General features: G+C 39.3%; 1 protein-coding gene across 1 annotated transcript in view; it reads right to left on the bottom strand.

Moving 5' to 3' along the window:
• The window catches only part of SLC13A1 (solute carrier family 13 member 1), an 86776-nt gene extending 75237 nt beyond the window's left edge, over window positions 1–11539 (bottom strand). The window contains exons 1-2 of the mRNA XM_049714539.1: window positions 11470–11539; window positions 5317–8824 (exon numbers count right to left, since the gene is read on the bottom strand). Coding sequence (XP_049570496.1) covers window positions 5317–5415 — 99 coding nt within the window. The 5' untranslated portion in view covers window positions 5416–8824; window positions 11470–11539. The remainder of the gene's footprint in view (window positions 1–5316; window positions 8825–11469) is intronic.
• Between the last annotated feature and the right edge of the window lie 12367 nt (window positions 11540–23906).

Raw genomic sequence — 23906 nt, 5'->3', positions numbered from 1 at the left:
GGGAAAGAGTGTGAAAATGGTCTGTGAAAGAGAGAGGAAAAGACAGGATTGAGGAGAGCAGTGCCAGCAGGAACGGAGATGAAGACACAGATGGGAAGCGGGTGGATTCAGGAGGTAAAGCAACATAGACTGAGTGATGAGGGCTTAGGAATATCTGAGGGATCTGACATGACACACAGATTTCAGACCTGGAAACGGGGTAGCAGATTCTCCGAGACAGGGAAAATAGAAGGAGCAGCAGGTTGTGGGCAAGTGGGATGTGTGTGGCTGGGGGAATGGAGGGGCTGAAGAACAATGAATCCTTAGAGATATATTCACCTTTTAATTACACGTCTATAACACAAATCATTTGTTTCCATCATTTGGCATGGATTTATATACAACCTTATTTTGTGATGAATGTTGGCCATGGTATATATTGACTTTTCAGCAATTGTGCAAGCTACTTGAAAGCAGAAACATTAAACTGCGTAATGTGCCACTGTTCACTGAGCACAATACTTTGGGCCTAGCAAGTTCTCATCAAATATTCATGAAATAAATATATATCACATTTGGATTTTCTGGTTTTGTTCATCTCCTACCACATTAATTAGCATGATTCCATGCCTTCTTTTTCTTGCCCTCCATCATTCTGATGCTCTTTTGTATCTAAAATGTTCACTTTCTTGGAGTTTATAGCATCTCCCTCCTTTATCTTAAATCTCTACAACAGTTTAGACCAACATTAAAAACAATATCAACTGTTTCATTACTTGATTTGCCCCTTTAAAAGTTCTGTATGTTTTCTCAGAATTCTGCCCTCCCTCTTCTCTCATCTGTGGTCTTTTTAAATTTTCTCCCACTCATTTTCCTTTCCTTTGTCAGACTTCTCAACCTACCACTTTCCCCCTTCCATCACTTTAAGGTTTACATTTCTTTACAAGAGCTACCTTTCTCCCACCTGTTTAGTTTTTCTAGATGGAGCACCATAAGACTCTCATTATGTATCATTTCTTTTACTTATTATAATTTCTATTATAACTTTGAAATTTACGGTGCATCAGATGCATAGATTGTGAAGGAAACTGAAGCAGGTGGCCCTCCCAGCTGTGTTTCCTCCATCCCTAACCTGGGCCGGTCCAGCGCCCTAAGGCTCTCTGCTCGGCTGACTCTTCCCCTCTCCTCTCTTCAAGTTTCTCCTGGTGTAAAATATCTTCCAGAGAAATCCTGAAGTATCTGACAGAAACCTGAAATCTGGTCTCGGATTTACAACCAGTCAACTAGGGAATGCTGCTCAGTATCTGTGTGGCTGTTTTCCTGTCTCCTTAACTGAAAAAAAAAAAGGGGGTCCATAATGAATGGGTAAATTAGATGGAGTGACACACCTGGAAGGATGCTGTCTACAAAGAGAAAATATTATTGTTCAGTTTTCTCCTATTAAAACTCCTCAAACAAACTTGGCCTTCTTTTTATCATTTTGTTCCATCAAAAGAAATACAAAGAAAAGCCAAGAAACTAGAAAAATAAGCAAAGAAATAGTATGGAGTTCTGAGAAGTAAAATTAACAAGCTGCTAGAAATAGTCATAAAAGAACAAAGTTGCACTGTGAATATCACTGGGACTACGGCACGTAGCCTAGGCCAATTTTAACAAGTTTTTATCTGGGAATATTTAAGATATTCCCTCTCCAAAAAGAAAAATTCAGTGCAATTATTAATTTTATTCAAATATTTACATAAATATCAATTACACTACAGGGTTGTTTTACTGGGCACTAACTACTAATTGGGAAAGGATTAGGACTACCCTTATACTTATGTGATGATTAAAAAGACAGTATTTTTGATGTTTCAGTGTAAAGCAATAAGGAAATACAATTCCTTTAGTAAAGTGACATTTACACCAATGTGTTAGGAGTATACTTATTACCCTTGGAAGCTATAAAGACACAGATACTCAGTTGTGGTTGAGATCACTGGCTCTAAAGTCAGACAGATGTTGATTGGAAACATCTGTATAGCCACATTTTGGTAAGCTATTTGCATGTTTCTATCTCCATTTCTAATCTGCAAAATTTGACCAGTTACAATACCTAATTCATAAGGATTCAATTTGAGCTTCTGTTTGACTTATGCTCATAGGCTTCTGGGGTGATATCAATACATATTTTCTTTCACTATAAAATATTATTTCCATGAAAACACTGAAATACACAGTTCCAAGGTCTCTTCCAACTAGAAGATTTTAAGATGCCCACTAAATGCCATGACTCATGGTAAACATTTGGGCACAGGTGTGAAGGGAAGGGGCACCATATCCTGACAAGCTGATAATACAAGCTTGTATAGCTGGGACTCTGGGACATTCAGCAAATGACACACATGAGCCCGCTACTCCAGTTCTCACAGGTCCGCCCCAGTGGTTAGAATCACTGCAATTCTCTACCTTTTAAAGACATTGAGTTGCATGAGGTCAATTGAGGAAATGGCAAAGATGCACCTCTTCTCTGGTCTGACCTGTCTAAAGCATTATTGTAAAGAGTTATGCCTGAGTTGTTCAGAAATGATTATCAAGCCACACTTTATGTGACTCTTCAAAATAGAGGATAAATCTTCAAAAGTACAAAATATAGAAAAGAGTAAAACAAAACCACTGTTAAATCATGAATTCTGAGTTCTGACAGAACCTGAGTTCAAATCCAGTTTCAATAGCATCTGTTTGGCCTTTGTTGGGTCACATGTCTGCAAAGCGAAGCCCTTCCCCTCCCTTTTGAACGTTACATTGCAAAGCCACTTAGGGGCTCTCATAATTGACGCTACATTTTTGAATTAAGGTAAAATTAAGGTAAGCGTTAAGGCTGGTCTATAGAAACAACTCAATAATCAGAAGGAAAATGAAAAAAAATCAGCCAATAACTTATTGTTTGTTGGTTCTACATCATGTAGATTCACTGTGCTTTTATAAAGCAAAATCGACTTTGTTTTGCTTGACTATTATTGTGGGTTTGGAAGCAAGCATAGGGTTCTCCGGTTTGGTAACATGAACGTTACAATAAATTGATTTGCATTCATGTCAAAGTAAGCCTCTACCTAACTTTTAAACACTCCAAAGGCCCACATCCTCTGAAACAAAGTTTTACTCTCCTTGTATGCAGCAGTTAAAATAATATTCTTTGGGTTTGATTAGCGGTTGATTGAATGGTTAAGTATGCATTTAGAGTAAACAAAAAATGAAATCATGTTACTGTACTAGAAAAAAATCCTCCCATTAACATTGAGTTTTAACAAATGAGTTGATTAGAGGGAAAGGAAAGAGGAACACAGTTTGTCAAATGCAACTTGTTGCCAGGTTTCCCCACAGACCTAATGTGCACTTTCTGATTAATGACTCATGCATGGAGAATGTTGCTTTCTATTAATTTAATTGTTCTTCCTTTTCAAGGAGCTTATATTCACTTCCTCTGAAAATTATGGAAGATACTCAAAGTGTCATATGTGTATATGTCAAAGGAGCAGCACAGATGATATGCACTCATGGCCAAAGTTTGTCTTGACTAGTTTAACTTATTTTCTCTGCCATAAGTAAGGACTTATACTGAGAGTAACCCAGAAATATTAAAATAGAGCAGGTGTCCAGGTATGAATCAGGACGTACTCATGGTAGGAGTCAGCCAGGTCTGGGGGACAGGTAGGACCAGGGGAGTTGGAAAAAGAAGGCCGTCATGCGCACTAGATGGAGTGACGAGTCTTCATAGCGGGGGGGGGTGGGCATTCAGATGAAATCCCTATGTCTGTGATTCACATTTGTCATCTAGTGGCTGCCAGAGACTCACAGAAGAGTCCTCAGAACTAGCTGGGTGGGAGGGGCAGGGGGAACAGGGGAGGATTAGTCACAAAGAATTTGCAAAACAAAGCCAACCAAACCAAAGACCATGGAGTGTGCCCGCTGTTTTCACTAGACATTCTCTAAAACTTTGGGGGTTCAGAACAATATTTGACGAAAAGTGGGAGAGAGTTCTTCCCCCGCTCCTCAGGGCACTGTGAGACCTCCGTTGCACCTCCTCCTGAAGGAAACACCCCGCAGCTGTGGGTGGCAGAGGCCAGATCCCTTGCCGGCTTTGCAGGTAGAGGAGGCCTTGACAGAGTCAAAAGAGACTTTTCTGTAGCTGATACGACTTTCCTTCAGACAGTGGCAGACTTCTGAGGGAGGGTGGAGTATTATAATTACTGCAATTCTATTTTTACCCAGACTAGTATAACCTTGGTTAATGCTTATGAGAGAAGAACATCAGAAAGGTTCTCTTCTACTCAGAGAAAAGGCATCATGGGGTGGCGGGAACTGCACAGCTGTGGGATCAACAGATTTGGGGAGATTCTCACTAGCCCACTTACTGTGTGCCAGCCACAGCTCCAAGTAAGTGCTTGATGAGTGCTTATTTATTTAATCCTCATAACAAGCCTGTTACTCTCTCACTCTTACATATGAGACAATGGAAGCACAGAGAGGTTAATTAATTTGTCTAGGTCACACAGCCTCTAAGTGGAAACCTGGGACCTAACTCTGACTCTGGTGACTGTCCTCTTACCACCAAGAGACACTCATCGTGCCTGGCGTTGAGAAGGTGCTCACTAAGTGTCTGCTGATACAGTCATTTCCCCAAGGTATTAAAAATGCATTGTGTTTATTATTCTGGACTTAGACTGACCACACTTAAAAGGAAACAGAAAAATCCCTACAAGCACACCAAAATGATAAAAAATCTCAAATGCTCAGAACATGTACAGTTATTTATTAGACTTTTCTGATTAACCAAGGAAAATTACTTCATGCTTTCAATGAAGCATAAGGAAACTAGATTTCCAGAAGATTCGGTGGCCCACACCAAGCCACGGAGCTGTCAAGTAAATTAGTTTGCGCTAGACCCTCCCTAGGACTCCCAAGTTTTCTTCTAGCTCTTTCCCCCAGTGTCACATTGCTGCCTCGTCTCAGGGGAAAGGATTGTGTTAACCCAGGATGCTCTCTGGAGATTGATAACTAGAATGACAGGATCTCAAGGGCTGTGATTCTTTTGCCCTTCCTCTCATCTGGTTGCCAGGCAGAGAACAATTCTGACTGAATATACTATTTAATTATTGCAGTTAATCATACCGAGGATCAACAACATTAATCATTAAAAAGGAGAAAAAATGGACAAAACACAATGTATAACCATCCTGATTTCAAGCCCAAGGTGTCATCACCCATTCAGCTCTGAGCCAGACAATTACATAGCAACAATAAAGGACAATTAGATAAATCAGAAAACCCACCAGCCCATTCTCCGGGTTCACTTACCTTGTTGCGGAGGATGAGTGGCAGTGGCAATAAAATCAACAGAGTGAAAAGTACAAGGAGAAACCGGCGATAAACTAAAATATAACTGAAGAATTTCATTGTCCCGAACTGGTGCCTTCAATAGTGTTCTCCTCCAAAAAAAGGCAGACGTTAAATAGCCAACCTGGATTAATATTTCTCTAGCCCATCGTCTTCATTTACTGCCCCAGACTCACCAACGAGTTAAAATTAAATCTCGATTTTTATTGTTTTACTGTCACAATTCACATGGAGAGATAAGCTCAAGAGTGTTTGCAAGAACTCAAAGACCATTTTCTGTTATGTTTTTGAAGGGCAAAACTGTCCTGATTTAGTCTGTGCACATTAACTGGAATGTGAACTGGCCAAGTCTAGGAGAAGGCAAACCATGAGGCTGGCTGAGTCTGCCCACGATGAGGCCCCTCCTTACCTTTTGATGTTCCCTGAATTGGAGGCTCCACACTTGCGTGGTGCCTTGAGCAGGTCTTTACTGGGTGCCTCCAGTACCCTTTCTAGTGAAGCTCATTTTCAGTTTGTGAATCGAAATAGCAACCCCAGTAGTAGGAATTCCAGTGTGAAAAGGCAAGTTTTTGCTACAGATGGGTTCTTCTGGGACTTCTCAGATAAGGTATTGAGGCAGCCGAACGCACTGCCTTTGTGGAGTTTGGCTCAGAGGAGAGCTCCTGACCGCTCTCATTTAGGACTTCTCTGTTCTCATTCAAAAGATAAATACCACTGCTTCTGAGAGTGAATAGTATTTTTCTCCCCAGTACCACACTCAGTTGCACAATAATTTCTTCACTGTTCGAAAGCAAAGTTCCGTGTTTCTTGGACTCTATGACCTCTTTGGATAGGAAACCAAAAGTTACCATAAAGTCTTCCATAAGCCCTCACCTGTAAGACTTTTTCAGAACTGAGTTGATACTATTGTGCTGATACTGACTATATTGACTGTATAATTATCAGGGAATTTGTACAGAGATAATTTGTACAGAGATATGGCCATTCAAGAGGAGTGTGTGTGTGTAAATGGGAACTGTTCTGACAGTGACATGGAGGATCTGTTTTGAAACACCTCAGGGCTAGGGACTCACTGGTTAGTTTCTCATTGTGTCATAAATTAATCATACAACAAACCTCAACTAAACAACTACTATGCACCTGGCTCTAGGTATAAACAAAACACATTTCCTTCTATAATCTATAGTCAATTTCTCTTGCCACAAATAACCTTAGTTTTAAATAATCTGTGGTTAGCATTTAGACCTTATTTCTATGCCCCATGAATATAACTCTGCCTTCTTTTCCCTTCAAGAAAGATAATTCTTTCACCAACACTCACCTCACTGTATTGTTAATGCGGATGAGAAAACATTTTTTCGCCTCTAAAAGTCTAAATTTCTAAAGATATATCATATATAGTGATTCAGGAAAATCAGTAAGCAGAAAAAAAGTCTCCAAACCAGAAAGGCACATTACATCTTGAATTTCTCAGGTGAAAAAAAGGAGGGTAATTATAAATAATAGTAGTAAATAGTGAGCAGTAATAAAAGCGTTAAAAAACACATTAAAGGAGGAGAGTTAAAGCAGTTTTGATACTTTTTTTTCTATATAACACTCAGTACAGTTCATTGCATGCTATTTTTATATATATTTTTTGAAGAAACCATGTCTGTTCTCAGATTTCCTTCAGCCACCTGGTGAGACCATTTGAGCCTCATTTTCTCATCTTAGAAGATCTTACTCTGTGAGATGATACCAAAAATGAAAAGGTATTTGTATGATATTTAATGGAAATGAAGGCCTATGCATGCAGGGAACAGTGGCACTCAAGCCAGACAAAGGCTAAAGGTAAAACAATTGACATTTTGTCAGGGCCTCCTCTCAGTGCGCTGTTTTCTCTGTTCTGGCTCCCATTTCTCACCAGACCGAGTCTTGCAGGTCCCTCCTATTATGGCCTGAGGTTCTAGCCAGCTCCATCTTCTGTGGCTGCCCTTTATCACAAAATGGTTCTACCTTTGCTTTACGTCCAGCCAATTTCCTTTTCCTCAGGGGTTTTCTCTCCATTGTCGTTGAGATAAAAGATCTGAGAAAACAATTCACACTAAACACAAAAGACTAATATGAGCGGCACACCTCTGCAAGAGCCAGCAGGGAATGAAACTCTAATGGGAGACTTTGGGCCACTTGGAAACACATCTTAAGGTATCTTTCAAATCACATCACGGTGCTAACCAGTTCCACAATTGTCAACTTTCATCTCTTATTTGTATAGAAAAACATATATCTCTCTTACTACATCAGAATTGTGCTGTTTTATCTATCTGACGTAAAATGACTCACACCATTGTGTAACTATGGATTAGTCCATTTAAAACATCTCTATGAATATAAAAATATTACAAATACTGCTCATCCATTTACAATCAACTGCTTTGTGTCAGGAAGGTTACTACCTCATTTAGTCTTCAAAACCCAATACAGTTCATTCCTATACACTAACAATGAAAAATCAGAAAGAGAAATTAAGGAAACACTCCCATTTACCATTGGAAAAAATGAATAAAATACCTAGGAATAAACCTACCTAAGGAGACAAAAGACCTGTATGCAGAAAACTATAAGACACTGATGAAAGAAATCAAAGACAATACAAACAGATGGAGAGATATATCATGTTCTTGGATTGGAAGAATCAACATTGTGAATATGACTGTACTCCCCAAAGCAATCTACAGATTTAATGCAATCCTTATCAGATTACCAATGGCATTTTTCACAGAACTAGAACAAAAAGTTTTACACTCTGTAAGGAAACACAAAACCCTGAATAGCCAAAGCAATCTTGAGAAAGAAAAAAACTGAGCTGGAGGAATCAGGCTCACTGACTTCAGACTATACTACAAATCTACAGTAATCAAGACTGTATGGTACTGGCACAAAAACAGAAATATGGATAAATGGAACAGTATAGAAAGCCCAGACATAAACCCATGCACATATGGTCACCTTATCTTTCACAAAGGAGGCAAGAATATAAAATAGAGAAAAGACAGCCTCTTCAATAAGTGGTGCTGGGAAAACTGGACAGCTACATGTAAAAGAATGAAATTAGAACACTCCCTAACACCATACACAAAAATAAACTCAAAATGGATTAAAGACCTAAATGTAAGGCCAGACACTATAAAACTCTTAGGGGAAAATATAGGCAGAACACTCTATGACAAATCACAGCAAGATCCTTTTTGACTCACCTCCTAGAGAAATTGAAATAAAACCAAAAATAAACAAATGGGACCTAATGAAACTTAAAAGCTTTTACACAGCAAAGGAAAATATAAACAAGATGATATGACAAACCTCAGAATGGGAGAAAATATTTGCAAATGAAGCAACTGACAAAAGATTAATCTCCAAAATTTACAAGCAACTCATGCAGCTCAATAACAAAAAAACAAACAACCCAATCCAAAAATGGGCAGAAGACCTAAATAGACATTTCTCCAAAGAAGATATGCAGATTGCCAACAAACACATGAAAGGATGCTCAACATCACTAATCATCAGAGAAATGCAAAACAAAACTGCAATGAGGTATCATCTCACACCAGTCAGAATGGCCATCATCAAAAAATCTACAAACAAAAAAATACAAACACATGGAGGCTAAACAATACACTACTTAAAAACGAAGTGATCACTGAAGAAATCAAAAAATACCTAGAAACAAATGACAATGGAGACACGACGACCCAAAATCTATGGGATACAGCAAAGGCAATTCTAAGAGGGAAATTTATAGCAATACAATCCTACCTTAAGAAACAGGAAACATCTCGAATAAACAACCTAACCTTGCACCTAAAGCAATTAGAGAAAGAAGAACAAAAAACCCTCAAAGTTAGCAGAAGGAAAGAAATAAATAAAAATCAGATCAGAAATAAATGAAAAAGAAATGAAGGAAACGATAGCAAAGATCAATAAAACTAAAAGCTGGTTCTTTGAGAAGATAAACAAAATTGATAAACCATTAGCCAGACTCATCAAGAAAAAAAGGGAGAAGACTCAAATCAATAGAATTAGAAATGAAAAGGGAGAAATAACAACTGACACTGCAGAAATACAAAAGATCATGAGAGATTACTACAAGCAACTCTATGCCAATAAAATGGACAACCTGGAAGAAATGGACAAATTCTTAGAAAGGCACAACCTGCCAAGACTGAATCAGAAAGAAATAGGAAATATGAACAGACCAATCACAAGCACTGAAATTGAAACTGTGATTAAAAACCTTGCAACAAACAAAAGCCCAGGACCAGATGGCTTCACAGGCGAATTCTGTCAAACATTTAGAGAAGAGCTAACACCTATCCTTCTCAAACTCTTCCAAAATATAGCAGAGGGAGGAACACTCCCAAACTCATTCTACGAGGCCACCATCACCCTGATACCAAAACCAGACAAGGATGTCACAAAGAAAGAAAACTATAGGCCAATATCACTGATGAACATAGATGCAAAAATCCTCAACAAAATACTAGCAAACAGAATCCAACAGCACATTAAACGGATCATACACCATGATCAAGTGGGGTTTATTCCAGAAATGAAAGGATTCTTCAATATATGCAAATCAATCAACGTGATACACCATATTAACAAATTGAAGGAGAAAAACCATATGATCATCTCAATAGATGCAGGGAAAGCTTTCGACAAAATTCAACACCCATTTATGATAAAAACCCTGCAGAAAGTAGGCATAGAGGGAACTTTCCTCAACATAATAAAGGCCATATACGACAAACCCACAGCCAATGTCATCCTCAATGGTGAAAAACTGAAAGCATTTCCACTAAGATCAGGAACAAGACAAGGTTGCCCCCTCTCACCACTCTTATTCAACATAGTTTTGGAAGTTTTAGCCACAGCAATCAGAGAAGAAAAGGAAATAAAAGGACTCCAAATCGGAAAAGAAGAAGTAAAGCTGTCACTGTTTGCAGATGACATGATACTATACATAGAGAATCCTAAAGATGTTACCAGAAAACTACTAGAGCTAATCAATGAATTTGGTAAAGTAGCAGGATACAAAATTAATGCACAGAAATCTCTGGCATTCCTATACACTAATGATGAAAAATCTGAAAGTGAAATCAAGAAAACACTCCCATTTACCATTGCAACAAAAAGAATAAAATACCTAGGAATAAACCTACCTAAGGAGACAAAAGACCTGTATGCAGAAAATTATAAGACACTGATGAAAGAAATTAAAGATGGTACAAATAGATGGAGAGATATACCATGTTCTTGGATTGGAAGAATCAACATTGTGAAAATGACTCTACTACCCAAAGCAATCTACAGATTCAATGCAATCCCTATCAAACTACCATTGGCATTTTTCACAGGGCTAGAACAAAAAATTTCACAATTTGTATGGAAACATAAGACCCCGAATAGCCAAAGCAATCTTGAGAACGAAAAACGGAGCTGGAGGAATCAGGCTCCCTGACTTTAGGGACTCCTGACTATACTACAAAGCTACAGTAATCAAGACAGTATGGTACTGGCACAAAAACAGAAAGACAGATCAATGGAACAGGATAGAAAGCCCAGAGATAAATCCATGCACATATGGTCACCTTATCTTTGATAAAGGAGGCAGGAATGTACAGTGGAGAAAGGACAGCCTCTTCAATAAGCGGTGCTGGGAAAACTGGACAGGTACATTTAAAAGTATGAGATTAGATCACTCCCTAACACCATACACAAAAATAAGCTCAAAATGGATTAAAGACCTAAATGTAAGGCCAGAAAGTATCAAACTCTTAGAGGAAAACATAGGCAGGACACTGTGACATAAATCACAGCAAGATCCTTTTTGACCCACCTCCTAGAGAAATGGAAATAAAAACAAAAATAAACAAATGGGACCTAATGCAACGTCAAAGCTTTTGCACAGCAGAGGAAACCATAAACAAGACGAAAAGACAACCCTCAGAATGGGAGAAAATATTTGCAAATGAAGCAACTGACAAAGGATTAATCTCCAAAATTTATAAGCAGCTCATGCAGCTTAATAACAAAAAAACAAACAACCCAATCCAAAAATGGGCAGAAGACCTAAATAGACATTTCTCCAAAGAAGATACACAGACTGCCAACAAACACATGAAAGAATGCTCAACATCACTAATCATTAGAGAAATGCAAATCAAAACTGCAATGAGATATCATCTCACACCAGTCAGAATGTCCATCATCAAAAAATCTACAAACAATAAATGCTGGAGAGGGTGTGGAGAAAAGGGAACCCTCTTTCACTGTTGGTGGGAATGTAAATTGATACAGCCACTATGGAGAACAGTATGGAGGCTCCTTAAAAAACTAAAAAGTAGAACTACCATATGACCCAGCAATCCCACTACTGGGCATATGCCCTGAGAAAACCATAATTCAAAAAGATTCATGTACCACAATGTTCATTGCAGCTCTGATTACAATAACCAGGACATGGAAACAACCTAAGTGTCCATCGACAGATGAATGAATAAAGAAGATGTGGCACATATATACAATGGAATATGACTCAGCCATAAAAAGAAATGAAATTGAGTTATTTGTAGTGAGGTGGATGGACCTAGAGTCTGTCATACAGAGTGAAGTAAGTCAGAAAGAGAAAAACAAATACTGTATGCTAACACATATATAAGGAATCTAAAAAAAAAAAAAGATTCTGAAGAACCTAGGGGCAGGACAGGAATAAAGATGCAGACGTAGAGAATGGATTTGAGGACATGGAGGGGGAAGGGTAAGCTGGGATGAAGTGAGAGAGTGGCATGGACATATATACACTACCAAATGTAAAACAGATAGCTAGTGGGAAGCAGCTGCATAGCACAGGGAGATCAGCTCGGTGCTTTGTGTCCACCTAGAGGGGTGGGGTAGGGAGGGTGGGAGGGAGACACAAGATGGAGGGGATATGGGGATATATGTGTACGTATAGCTGATGCACTTTGTTACACAACAGAAACTAACAGAACACTGTAAAGCAATTATACTCCAATAAAGATGCTAAAAAAAAATAAATAACCCACAATGAGGTTATCACCTCACACCGGTCAGAATGGCCATCATCAAAAAATCTAGAAAAAGTAAATGCTGGAGAGGGTGTGGAGAAAAGGGAACCCTCCTGCACTGTTGGTAAGAATGTAAATTGGTACAGCCACTATGGAGAACAGTATGGCGATATCTTAAAAAACTAAAAATAGAACTACCATATGATCCAGCAATCCCACTACTGGGTATATACCCTGAGAAAACCATAATTCAAAAACATACATGTACCACAATATTCATTGCAGCACTATTTACAATAGCAGGACATGGAAACAACCTAAATGTCCATTGATAGACGAATGGATAAAGAAGATGTGGCACATATATACAATGGAATATTACTCAGCCATAAAAAGGAACGAAATTGACTTATTTGTAGTGAGGTGGATGGACCTAGAGTCTGTCACACAGAGTGAGGTAAGTCAGAAAAGCAAATGCCATATGCTAACTCATATATATGGAATCTAGAAAAATGGTACTGATGAACCTAGTGATAGGGCAGGAATAAAGATGCAGACGTTGAGAACAGACTTGAGGTCATGGGGGTGAAGGGGAGGCTGGGACATTGTGAGAGAGTAGCACTGACATATATACACTACCAAATGTAAAATAGCTAGTGGGAAGCTGCTGCATAGCACAGGGAGATGAGCTCGGTGCTTTGTGATGACCTAGAAGGGTGGGATAGGGAGGGTGGATGGGAGGGAGGCTCAAGAAGGAGGGGATATGGAGATATATGTTTGCATATAGCTGATTCATTTTGTTGTACATCATAAAATAGCACAACACTGTAAAGCAATTATACTCCAATAAAGATGTGTTAAAAAAAAAAAAAACCCAATACAAGGGATTGGTATGGTGTGTATTTTTATAATTGTTTCTCTTTATAGATTCGGAAACTAAAATTCAAAGAGGCCAAGTAAAATTCCCAGGTACTAAGTGGTATAATGATTTAAATCCAGTTATTTCTGGGACCTAAGGCAATGTGGGGTGTTTTTGGTACTATGTCACGTGTCTACCATAATGACTATTAGTTTGACACCACACACTAAAACCTGAAACCTAGCATTTGTATGTATGTACATGGTTTGGTTGGCTTAGGGACTGTAGCTCTAGGGCTTGCTTTCTTAATGTCCATTGAGACTTATGATTGGACATACCTTATGTGAAAAGCAGGTTCAGCCACAAATAGAAAGATTCCTTCTTTATATATTCTGCTTATTTTCATAAAGACTTTAGTTGTGTAGACAATCAACATGGGGGAAAAGGAAACCAGACTTTATGTGCCATCCCTTAGGCTTCTCTCAGGCTTGTTTTATGGTTTTCTCTTTCTTATGCCATATTTACTCTCAAATTTGTGCTCTTCTTCAGGCCTTTCCCTCTTCCAAGGAAATGCTTCCCTTCTCTGTCTTTAAATCCCACCCATCCTTGAAGTTTGACCCAGTAGACTCATCTCAAATCTGCTGCTTTCTATAAATCCATCCTGACAATTCCTGACTTTCCATGGACCCACCTGGGAAGCTCCTTTGGCCAACTGCATTCAAATAACCTGGAGTGCTTGACAAAAGTGCAGAGTCCCTGCCCTATTAGGTCAAAATGTGGCTTCATGTTTAGTTGGCTCCCTACGTAGTTTTTATGCACACTAAAATTTGAGAATCATTGACATAGTATCTGTAAGATGCATCTCCCTGTGAGTAGACACACTGACATTAATTACTATTTTAAAAATGCATGTAAGTCTTAAATCCTCAATAAACCCTAGCAAAGCAACAAGTGACTACTCAGTGAAAAACTTCTCTAAATTTGCCTATAAATATAGATAAATGGGAACAAATTAACCCCATTGCTTATATAGTATGGGTTACAGGAGCAGTTCTTTTTTGTTTTGTTTTGTTTTTTTGCGGTACGCGGGCCTCTCACTTCCGTGGCCTCCCCCATCGCGGAGCACAGGCTCCGAACGCGCAGGCCCAGCGGCCACGGCCCACGGGCCCAGCCGCTCCGCGGCATGCGGGATCCTCCCGGACCGGGGCACGAACCCGCGTCCCCTGCACCGGCAGGCGGACCCTCAAGCACTGCGCCACCAGGAAAGCCCACAGGAGCAGTTCTTCAATTAAGTAGTTAGGTTTTCAAAGACGTATGGCTTGTTCAGTGGGGGAGTATTTGCTCCATTCCAAATATACCCATAAATACTTAGATGAGAAAGTGTATATGCTGAGTGTATGCTTTGACCAAGGAAAGAAAAGTCAAAATGCTTTTCCTGTTGGTGAAAGCAGCCAGGCACATTTGTACATAAAAAGACCACATTGGCTTCATTCTTAGAATTTGTGGATGCCAAAGTGCATGCCATTTTGACTTGATTGCTATTGCTGAGACTATAGAGGCAGGAATGTAAGACAGATTTTCTCTTCACAGTCATTTGTTTCTAGGCCTTCACTAGTCCCTAATTCTGAAACTCACTCATCGTGTATCCCCATTTATATATTCCAGTTATCATCATAAATTCTATCATTTCCAGACACTGTACTGTAAAGTGTTTATTCCCTGAGTTCCGTATGTGAGCTGTGCCCTAAAACCTTTTCAGATACTATGAAAACTAAGATCATTTTTTTCCCCTCGTAATTAGCATCCAGTAGTCATTTACTTTGGCACTTTTTAATATTTTCGATTTCTTCATGCTCACTGTTCTATTCTTTAAGGTGATGAATTCTCTTGATGAAAGTGAAATGTACAGATAATGTGTATGTAGTGCAATTTCCAGGCCCATGTCAATGAACTGTATCAGTTTTTATTTTCATTTCCTAAAATAAAGGATAAAGGCATTACCTAGGGTAGGATAATCTACCCTAGAGACTCCAGATTCATGCGCAACTCCCTAGACACCTAAATTGGTATATTGTTCATTATTAACCACAACTTCAATAATCATTCCTCTAATTCCGTGAAGTAAATGACTGACTGAACAGAGAAAGACTGAACTGTGTCCTATGAGGTGGTGACCTGAACTCCCATGAACCGAGAAGCAAAGCAAATTCCACAAGAGGCAGATCTATTTTTGGCAAGAACAGCAGCTTCCTGGACACCTTAGCACTCCTGCCCAGACACAACTGGTCACACCCTCCACCAGGGTGCACGGGATGGTTTTCTCTTGACTAAGCCTGACCATGTCTTTATCTTGGGCTCTCTGGGGGATGAGAGGGGAAGATTCAGGGATGGAGGAAGGAAGAGGGGGATGTTGGGGAGAATGGAAGAGAAAGGACATTCTGGAACACTTAGCACATTGTTAGAAAAGGAAACTGAATAAAGCTACTCAAAAATGTCTAGATCTCTGTTTATTCCCGCTCCCTGCTTGTCCCTCACCTGCCTGCCCAGTTGCCTTATGAAATAGTCCTATTCCAGCAGCTTTCACACAGGAGGCAGTTTGGGACTCCTCATGAGAACTTTCAGGGTATGCAGAGGTGAACCAGGACTCCCAAATGTAGCATTTATTGTCAGCACCTGGGTGGGAAAGCAGACCAGAGTGTAAGGTGCTCTGAGAGGACTGCTATGACTCCAGGACTCCAAAAAATGGAAGCTGAGGATCCCCAGCAATAGATCACATAGAACAACCCTGTGATCCCAGCTGATCCAAGTGCTCACTTCTTTTCTAGAGTCAAAAGGATTTCACAGGGTTCAGTTAGGCAATCAGAAACTGGTTTGGGTATAGCTCGAGACCAGTTTAAAGAAACTAGAAAGGTACAAGTTCTCCCCTGGTAACGTTAGTGCTGCTATGAATTCACTGTTTTGTTGCTCATAGCCAAATGGGTCCATTTTTCTCCCTCAGAAAAAAATTGGTATTTCTCCCACCATTTTGCTACCAAAAATATTGTCCATTTGAGCTCGGTACATCTCTTGTCCTTGATGACAATGAAAAGAAAAAGTTTCTAAAGGTGATTTCATTTTAAGTGTAGCAAGTGGCATTGACACAATCCAGCCTACTGTCAGGCTGACCCATCTTCCTTGGAAATTCATTTTTACCTAAGTGTGGAATATCTCACAACATGTCGTTAACATGAATACAAGGAGTCAGCCGGGGGCCCGCGTGGAGTAACTTTCTTCTGTCATAGCTACAGCATTCACTACTCTTCACCACTTGACTTTGTTACTATTTGGGTTTGGTGGCTTTCGGTTCAAAATGGTTGCTTATAGAGGCAACTCATCGTTTAAGGGAAGGCAATGTGTGCCTCGTGACTACTTACAACCTTATGAAGAAAAATACCAACATTTATTCTGACAAGTTATTTATGCTTTCATTTTTGTCCATTTTCTTTACCATAGACTCACAGAGGTACATTTTCAGAACAATATTTTCTTCTTCATTTGTAGGACTGTACAGTTAAACCACATTAATGGACAGACCATGAGGGGTCAGCTTAATTTATACTTCTGGCCTGGATAAACATGATATAAAATGATAGGGGGGGCTTCCCTGGTGGCGCAGTGGTTGAGAGTCCGCCTGCCGATGCAGGGGATGCGGGTTCGTGCCCCGGTCCGGGAAGATCCCACATGCCGCGGAGCAACTAAGCCCGTAAGCCATGGCCGCTGGGCCTGCGCGTCCGGAGCCTGTGCTCCGCAACGGGAGAGGCCGCAACAGTGAGAGGCCTGCGTACCGCAAAAAAAAAAAAAAAAAAAATGATAGGGGTGAGGAATAGTTTGAATTCTGGGAGGTTTTTAAAAGAAACAGGGCTAATAAAATAGACTCTTGTAGTGATTGCATTGATGTGAATAAGATACTGTCCCTTCACAAGGGACCTTGCCATCAAATGGGGAAGACAGCATGTATACAGCCAAGAACTCCTGGTGGCTTCGTAGAGCTTAAGACAAGCGCTATGGGAGGGCAATTAATTCTGAGCACTCTGGTATCTTTCATAATAATCTCCATTTTCACAGTCCCTAAAATAACTAATTATAAAATTTCACGGCAAGAGTCTTGATCTAATGTGGTTTTCTCTACTTTTAGTGAATCATAGCATCTCTGGTTTGGAAAATTGTTCGAGCCCCCCCAGGAAATATCGGTGCCCAAAAGCCCATTCTTTCCCAGCCCATTCTTGAATGACTCATCCCTCATTCCATATTTAAATATCCCCTCTCTTCTCTCTTAGATTTTTTTTTCCCCTGGAAGTTGAGCCAAAATTTGCCTTCCTGTAGCTTCCATCTACTGTTTTAATTCTGCTTTTTGGGATCATTGGGAGGGAAATCAAGCTGCTCTTCCACATGACAGCCTTTATATATTTGAAGTCTTCCCTTACCCATTTGCTTCAACCATTTCTCACGTCTCAGATTTTAAGTTTCTTCACAATCTTGGGAGCTCATCTTAAATTAAGAACATGGACTAGTCTTTTTCTATATCCCTGGCTGGTGCCTGAGTTCAATGCTCTATTGCAGATGCTGTTTGGCAGACAGGAGCAGAACCGGACTATCACCTCCCTGGTTCTGGATGTGGTTCCTATAGCAACACCGGCTGCATTTGCCCCATGACATTGCTGAAATATTTTGAGCTTGCTATCCCATAAACTTTGAAACTATTTTTCTATGTGCTATAGCTAAGGACTCTCTGTCTTGTCATCTTAGTAAATACGGCAAATTTTCCCTACTAATTTTAATCATGTTAGATTTTTTTACACATGCTTTAAATTGCCATGACTTCTGTAATTCATCACATGCATGCTATACACATATTTAATGAGTGTCCACCCCATTTTTATTCAGAATCATTGATAATGTATTCAGCAAGCTCCCTTCTCCAAGTACCTCCCTTCAAGTTGACACTCTCGCATTAGAAAGTAGCTTTTGGATACTATCATTAACTCAGGCCTACTGAATCATCTCCCCTTCTAGGCAGACACCTCACTCTCTGATATACATACAGTTAATAGCAATGACTTTTGCCCTGTTGACCATCAGGATGGCATTTTCCTGTCTTTGAGCACAAATTCACATTTCCTATAAAATTTTTGAAATCTACCTTCCCAGAAACTTAGATTACACATATGATTATGTCCACCTTTCCACTCCTTGGCTGGCATTTTATATGTCCACCTTTCCACTCCTTGGCTGGCATTTTATATATTCTGGTTACTAGACTCATATATATATATATTTTATATAAAATGCCAACAAGGACATAAACAGTTTTTTCTAAGGCATAAGTTACTTTCAACTTCACAAACCAATCCTTCTTCTATACTTCAAAATATGCATTTGTCTGGATAAGAAATGTTAGTTATTATACTTATTGTGGCATTGATTTCTCCAAACAAAGAAGGATTATCCATCAATCATTATTTAAAAATTAGAAATGTTCATTCTTTCTAGAAAGGAAATGTCAGTATTAAATATGTATGAATGCCTATGTGTGACTCTATAAACAGTCAACCAGGAAATCACCTGTGGAGTTAGTGTGAACCTAACAGTCCTGGAAACCACTAGCATGTTTCCTCCAGGCCATTCTTTCCTTTCTTTTCTCCTGTAGGGATGTTACCTCCCAGGCAGGTTCAGCGCCAGCCACTCAGCATCTTGGCAGAGTCTGCTGGGGAAATAGAAAATCTGAACCGGGAAGCAGCAAGGCTGAAAGAGTGGAAGGACCCCAAACGCTCCCCTCAGGGGAAGGAGGCATCCCCTGAAATTATAAAGACCCAAGGCAAGAAAAATCAAATTACTGATGGCTAGTATTTTGTCATACCCTTGGTTTCCAATGGCAATCTCATTTTTACGGATGAGGCTTCAGGAGGTTAAGTAACTTGCTTAAGGTCACTCAGACCAAGTCCAGATCCAGATTTGTTTGATTCCAAAGCTTGTGCTCTTTTCACCTAACTCACCACTAGTTCCGACTTCATATGGGACAGCATACTTGGATGCCAACTAGCGAGGAAGGCACAGAGCCCAGGGCTCCTAAAGTGAGCCTATCTAAAGACACAGGAGCTAGAGTCATTTCTGAGTAGCCTGTCTTGTTTGCTATTGGGAATATGGGAAACGGAGTGCAGCCACTGAAAGGAGGGGTCTACAGAGCACCCTGGTCATTGCTCTTATGTCCTGCCCAGATGAGTAATTTTTTCTTGGATCAGGAACTGAAAGCGGGATGCAAATACATTAATATATAAAACTTGGCAGAGATTGGGGAGGTGGCAGCTTAGTGGCCATGAAGGTGCCTGGTGTGGTGACCTCAGGAGCCAACATATCAGGCTCGTGAATAGGGCGAAAAATTGTACCAGTTTTCCCAGGACTGAGAGTTTTCTGGGACGTGAGACTTTCGGTACTAAAATTAGGAGAGTCCCAGGTGAACTAGAATGTGGAGTCACTCTGTCATGGCATCAAGAAGGCTCCCCGCCCCCATCCACCAGCGATCTGAACATTATGCTGACTCTGTCTTCTCATCCCCACCTCCCCACTGCATCCATCGTCGAGGTCTCTTCACTTTACCACTGCAATGCTCTCAAATTTCTCGTCTCCCTCATCTCCAAGACCACTGCTCTTTGTTCAGGCTCTCGCCATCCCCTACGATTACTGGCCTCCTAACTGGTCTATGTCTCCATTCCTAAAAACTTACCCAATGATACATCCTCCACAGTGCCACCAGAAAGCTCTTCCCAAATGAATCTGACCACATTACTTTCCTGTTTGGACATATCAATGCCTCTCCACTATGGAAAAAAAAAAAAGCCTAGTATCCATACATAATTTGAAAGGCCCTACAGAGTATAATGACAGTCTGTGTTTTCATCTTCATCCTTCTGCACTGCCCTGTTTCACCTTTGATGTTTTTCTGTAAAGCAGTTTCCCAGCAAATTATCTAGCAGCCAGTGCTTGGTCTGGGAATGTGCACTTTGAACTTGGGTGAAAGGAGCAACTGGTCAAGACTAACTTAGAAGCAAGAAAAAATCAGGCACAAGTAAAACTACTCTCTAAGAATAGAACTACCATATGACCCAGCAACTCCACTCCTGGGTATATATATGAAAAAACAAAAACACTAATTCAAAAAGACACATGCACCCCAGTGCTCATAGCAGCATTATTTACAATTGTCAAGATATGAAAACAGCCTAAGTGTCCATCAACAGAGGATGGGTAAAGAAGATGTGGCATATATAAACAATGCAATACTACTCAGCCATAAAAAAGAACAACATTTTGCCATTTGCAGCAACATGGATGGACTTGGAGGGCATTATGCTTAGTAAAATAAGTCAGACAGAGAAAGACAAATACTGTATGATATCACTTATATGTGGAATCTAAAATATATGACAAACTGGTGAATATAACAAACAAGAAGCCAACTCGCAGATACAGAGAACAAACTAGTGATTGCCAGTGGTGCCGGGGGGTACAACATAGGAATGGGGGAGTAGGAGGTACAAACTTTTGGGTGTAAGATAGGTTACAAGGATGTATTGTTCAACACAGGGAATATATTTTGTAATAACTGTAAATGGAGTGTAACCTTTAAAAATTATATTTAAAAAAGTAAAAAAAAAAAAAAAAAGTAGAACTACTATGATGAGGTATCAAGACTCTCCAATGGGGAAAGAAGAGTCTTTTCAATAAATAGTGCTGGGACAACTGAATATCTACATGCAAAAAATGAAATAGTGCCTCACACTATATACAAAAATTAACTCAAAATGGATCAAAGAACTAAGTGTAAGAATCAAAACTGTAAAATTCTTAGAAGAAACATAGGTTTAAATATCTGTTACCTTGGATTTGCCATTGGTTATTTGTTTGTTTTTGTTGTTGTTGGCTTTAATCTAGTTTTTTATATATAATTGACTTATTTAGTTTCACGTGTATAACTTAATCATTTGATATTTGTACATGTTGAAAAATGATCACCACAATAAGTCTAGTTAACATCCATCACCACGGATGGTTGCAAATGTGTGTGTGTGGTGAGAACTTTGAAGATTTACTCTCTTAGAAACTTTCAATACGCAATTAACTATAGTTACTGTGCTGTACATTACATCCCCATGACTTATTTATTTTTTCCTGGCAGTTTGTACCTTTTGACCACCTTTCCCCATTTCACCCAGCCCCCCACACCCCTGGCATTGGTTATTTTAGATATGATACCAAAAACACAAGTAACCAAAGTAAAACTGGATAAATTGAACTTCATCAAAATTAAAGACTCCTGTGCTCCAAGAAAGTGAAAAGACAACCCACAGAATGGGAGAAAATATTTGCAAATCAATCTGATAAGAGTCTAGTAACCAGAATATATAAAAATGATTACAACTCAACAATAAAAAGATATAATAACACAAATAACATAAATAACAATTTTTAAAAACTGAGCAAAGGATTTGAATAGGCACTTCTGTACAGAAGGTACACACATGGCAAATGTGCACATGAAAAGATACTCAAGATCACTGGTCACCAAAGAAATGCAAATCAAAATCACAGTGGAAGACTGCTTTATACCCACTAGGATGGCTAGAATTAAAAAGGACTGATGACAATAACAAGTGTTAACAAGGATGTAGAGAAATTGAACCCTATACAAGGTTGGTGGGAATGTTGAATTGCACAGTCACTTTGAAAAACATTCTGAAGTTCCTCAAAAAAGTTAAACACCAAAAAACATCAAAAAAAAAAAAAATCAGACAATTTGGGACCTGTCATGTCTCATGCCATCTGGTCTCATTTGGGACCTGTCGTGTCTCATGCCATCATGCTACTATATGACTCAGCAATTCCACATTTAGGTATATACCCAAGAAAAAATGAAAACATGTCTGCACACAAAAACTTATACATGAATGTTTACAGAAGCATTTTTCATAATATCTTTGAAAAATGGAAACAACCCAACTGTCATTTAATGATGAATGGATAAACAAAATGTGGTATATCCATACAACGGAATATTATTCAGCCATAAAACGGAGTGAAATTCTGATACATGCTACAACATGGATGAACCTTGAAAACATTATACCAGATAAAAGAAGCCAAACACAAAAGTACACATATGGCATAATAAGATATGTATAAAATGCTCAGGATAGGTAAATCCATAGAAACAGAAGGTAGATTAGTAGTTGCCAGGGGTTGGGGAAAGGGGCACAATGGGGATTAACTGCCAATGGCTATGGGGTTTCTTTTTGGTTATGAAAATATTCTGGAATTAGACAATGGTGATGTTTGCACAACTTTGTGAATATACTAAAAACCACTGAATAGTATATAATATAATGTTCATTAAGAGTGAACATTATAGCATGTGAATTATATCTCAATTTAAGAAAAGGTAAAACTCCACTGTGTACTTGTGAAAGAATGAGAGAATTAGGCAAATAATGTCTTTGTCATATTATTAAACTAGTTTGACCTGGCAGACCTTCTGAAAGGGTCCTAGAGACCCACAGGGGTCCCTGAACCACATTTTGGGAAGTGCTAAACTAAACAAATAAGAGATAATCTATTGTTATTCAAAAGAAGTTTGTCTTATGAGGGAGGTAGTCAGAGGTGTCCATTAAATTTGATGTTGATAAAAAGAAATCTCTTACTCAAAGAAGTCTGCTATTCAATAAGAAAATTGTAATTGCTAAACTCTAGAACATGGACACTTCTGTGTTATGGCAATTGCAAACACAGATATCATTGAGGAGGTAGCCAAGGGTAGGACTCAAACCTGGAGAGTTTTGAGAATTAAAAAAATGCTGTTAATAATTCCTCTGGGACTATCACAGACAAATTGCATCATGTGGTCCCCTTAGCCAGGGCAGAAACTGAGAATAAAACTGGGTCTAAAAGGAAAGATTTTGAATATTTAGAGGGCCTGGGGAGAGTGTCCTGCTTAGAGGGAATGACACGGCAAAAGGAATGGAGGCTGACATGAGCGGACTGGCTCATGGTATAGAGGACTTTTATAAATCCTGACAGCTTACAGATAATTTTACTAAAAATTTTAAACATTGAAAGAGATGTATTTTCTGAGTGTCAAAAATTAGTTGAGTTACAAGAATGTCTGTTAGAGACAGATCTTCTCTATGGTCCTGATAGACTTGCTAATTCACAGGCCACAGGGCTTAATCCCATTAAGAGAATAAAATGCCTTTTTGGTGAAAGTAACGGGGAAATTCATGCCTCCTCCATCAGAGAGGACCACTGGAGGGAAGTAATTTAATTAAGGCCACTGTCCTTCCATGGATAACAACTAAAGCAGAGATTGCAAACCCAATGCTTTCAGACACCAGACTGTCAGATATGAAAGGGAAAATCAGGCTGGGGACCTCGGTAACAGTGAAAGTAGACGGCCCACTGAAAGAGGCAGCCATCCTCAGAGCCAGATGGCATGAGACATGACAGGTCCCAGTTGTCTGATTTTTTTTTTTTTTTTGATGTTTCAAAAACAAGTCAGAAACATTCTTTTATGTGAAATGTCCTGATATTTAAAT

The sequence above is a fragment of the Orcinus orca genome, chromosome 9, assembly GCF_937001465.1.
Source record: "Orcinus orca chromosome 9, mOrcOrc1.1, whole genome shotgun sequence".
Lineage (NCBI taxonomy): Eukaryota > Metazoa > Chordata > Mammalia > Artiodactyla > Delphinidae > Orcinus > Orcinus orca.
This window is presented reverse-complemented; position numbering and strand designations above follow the sequence as displayed.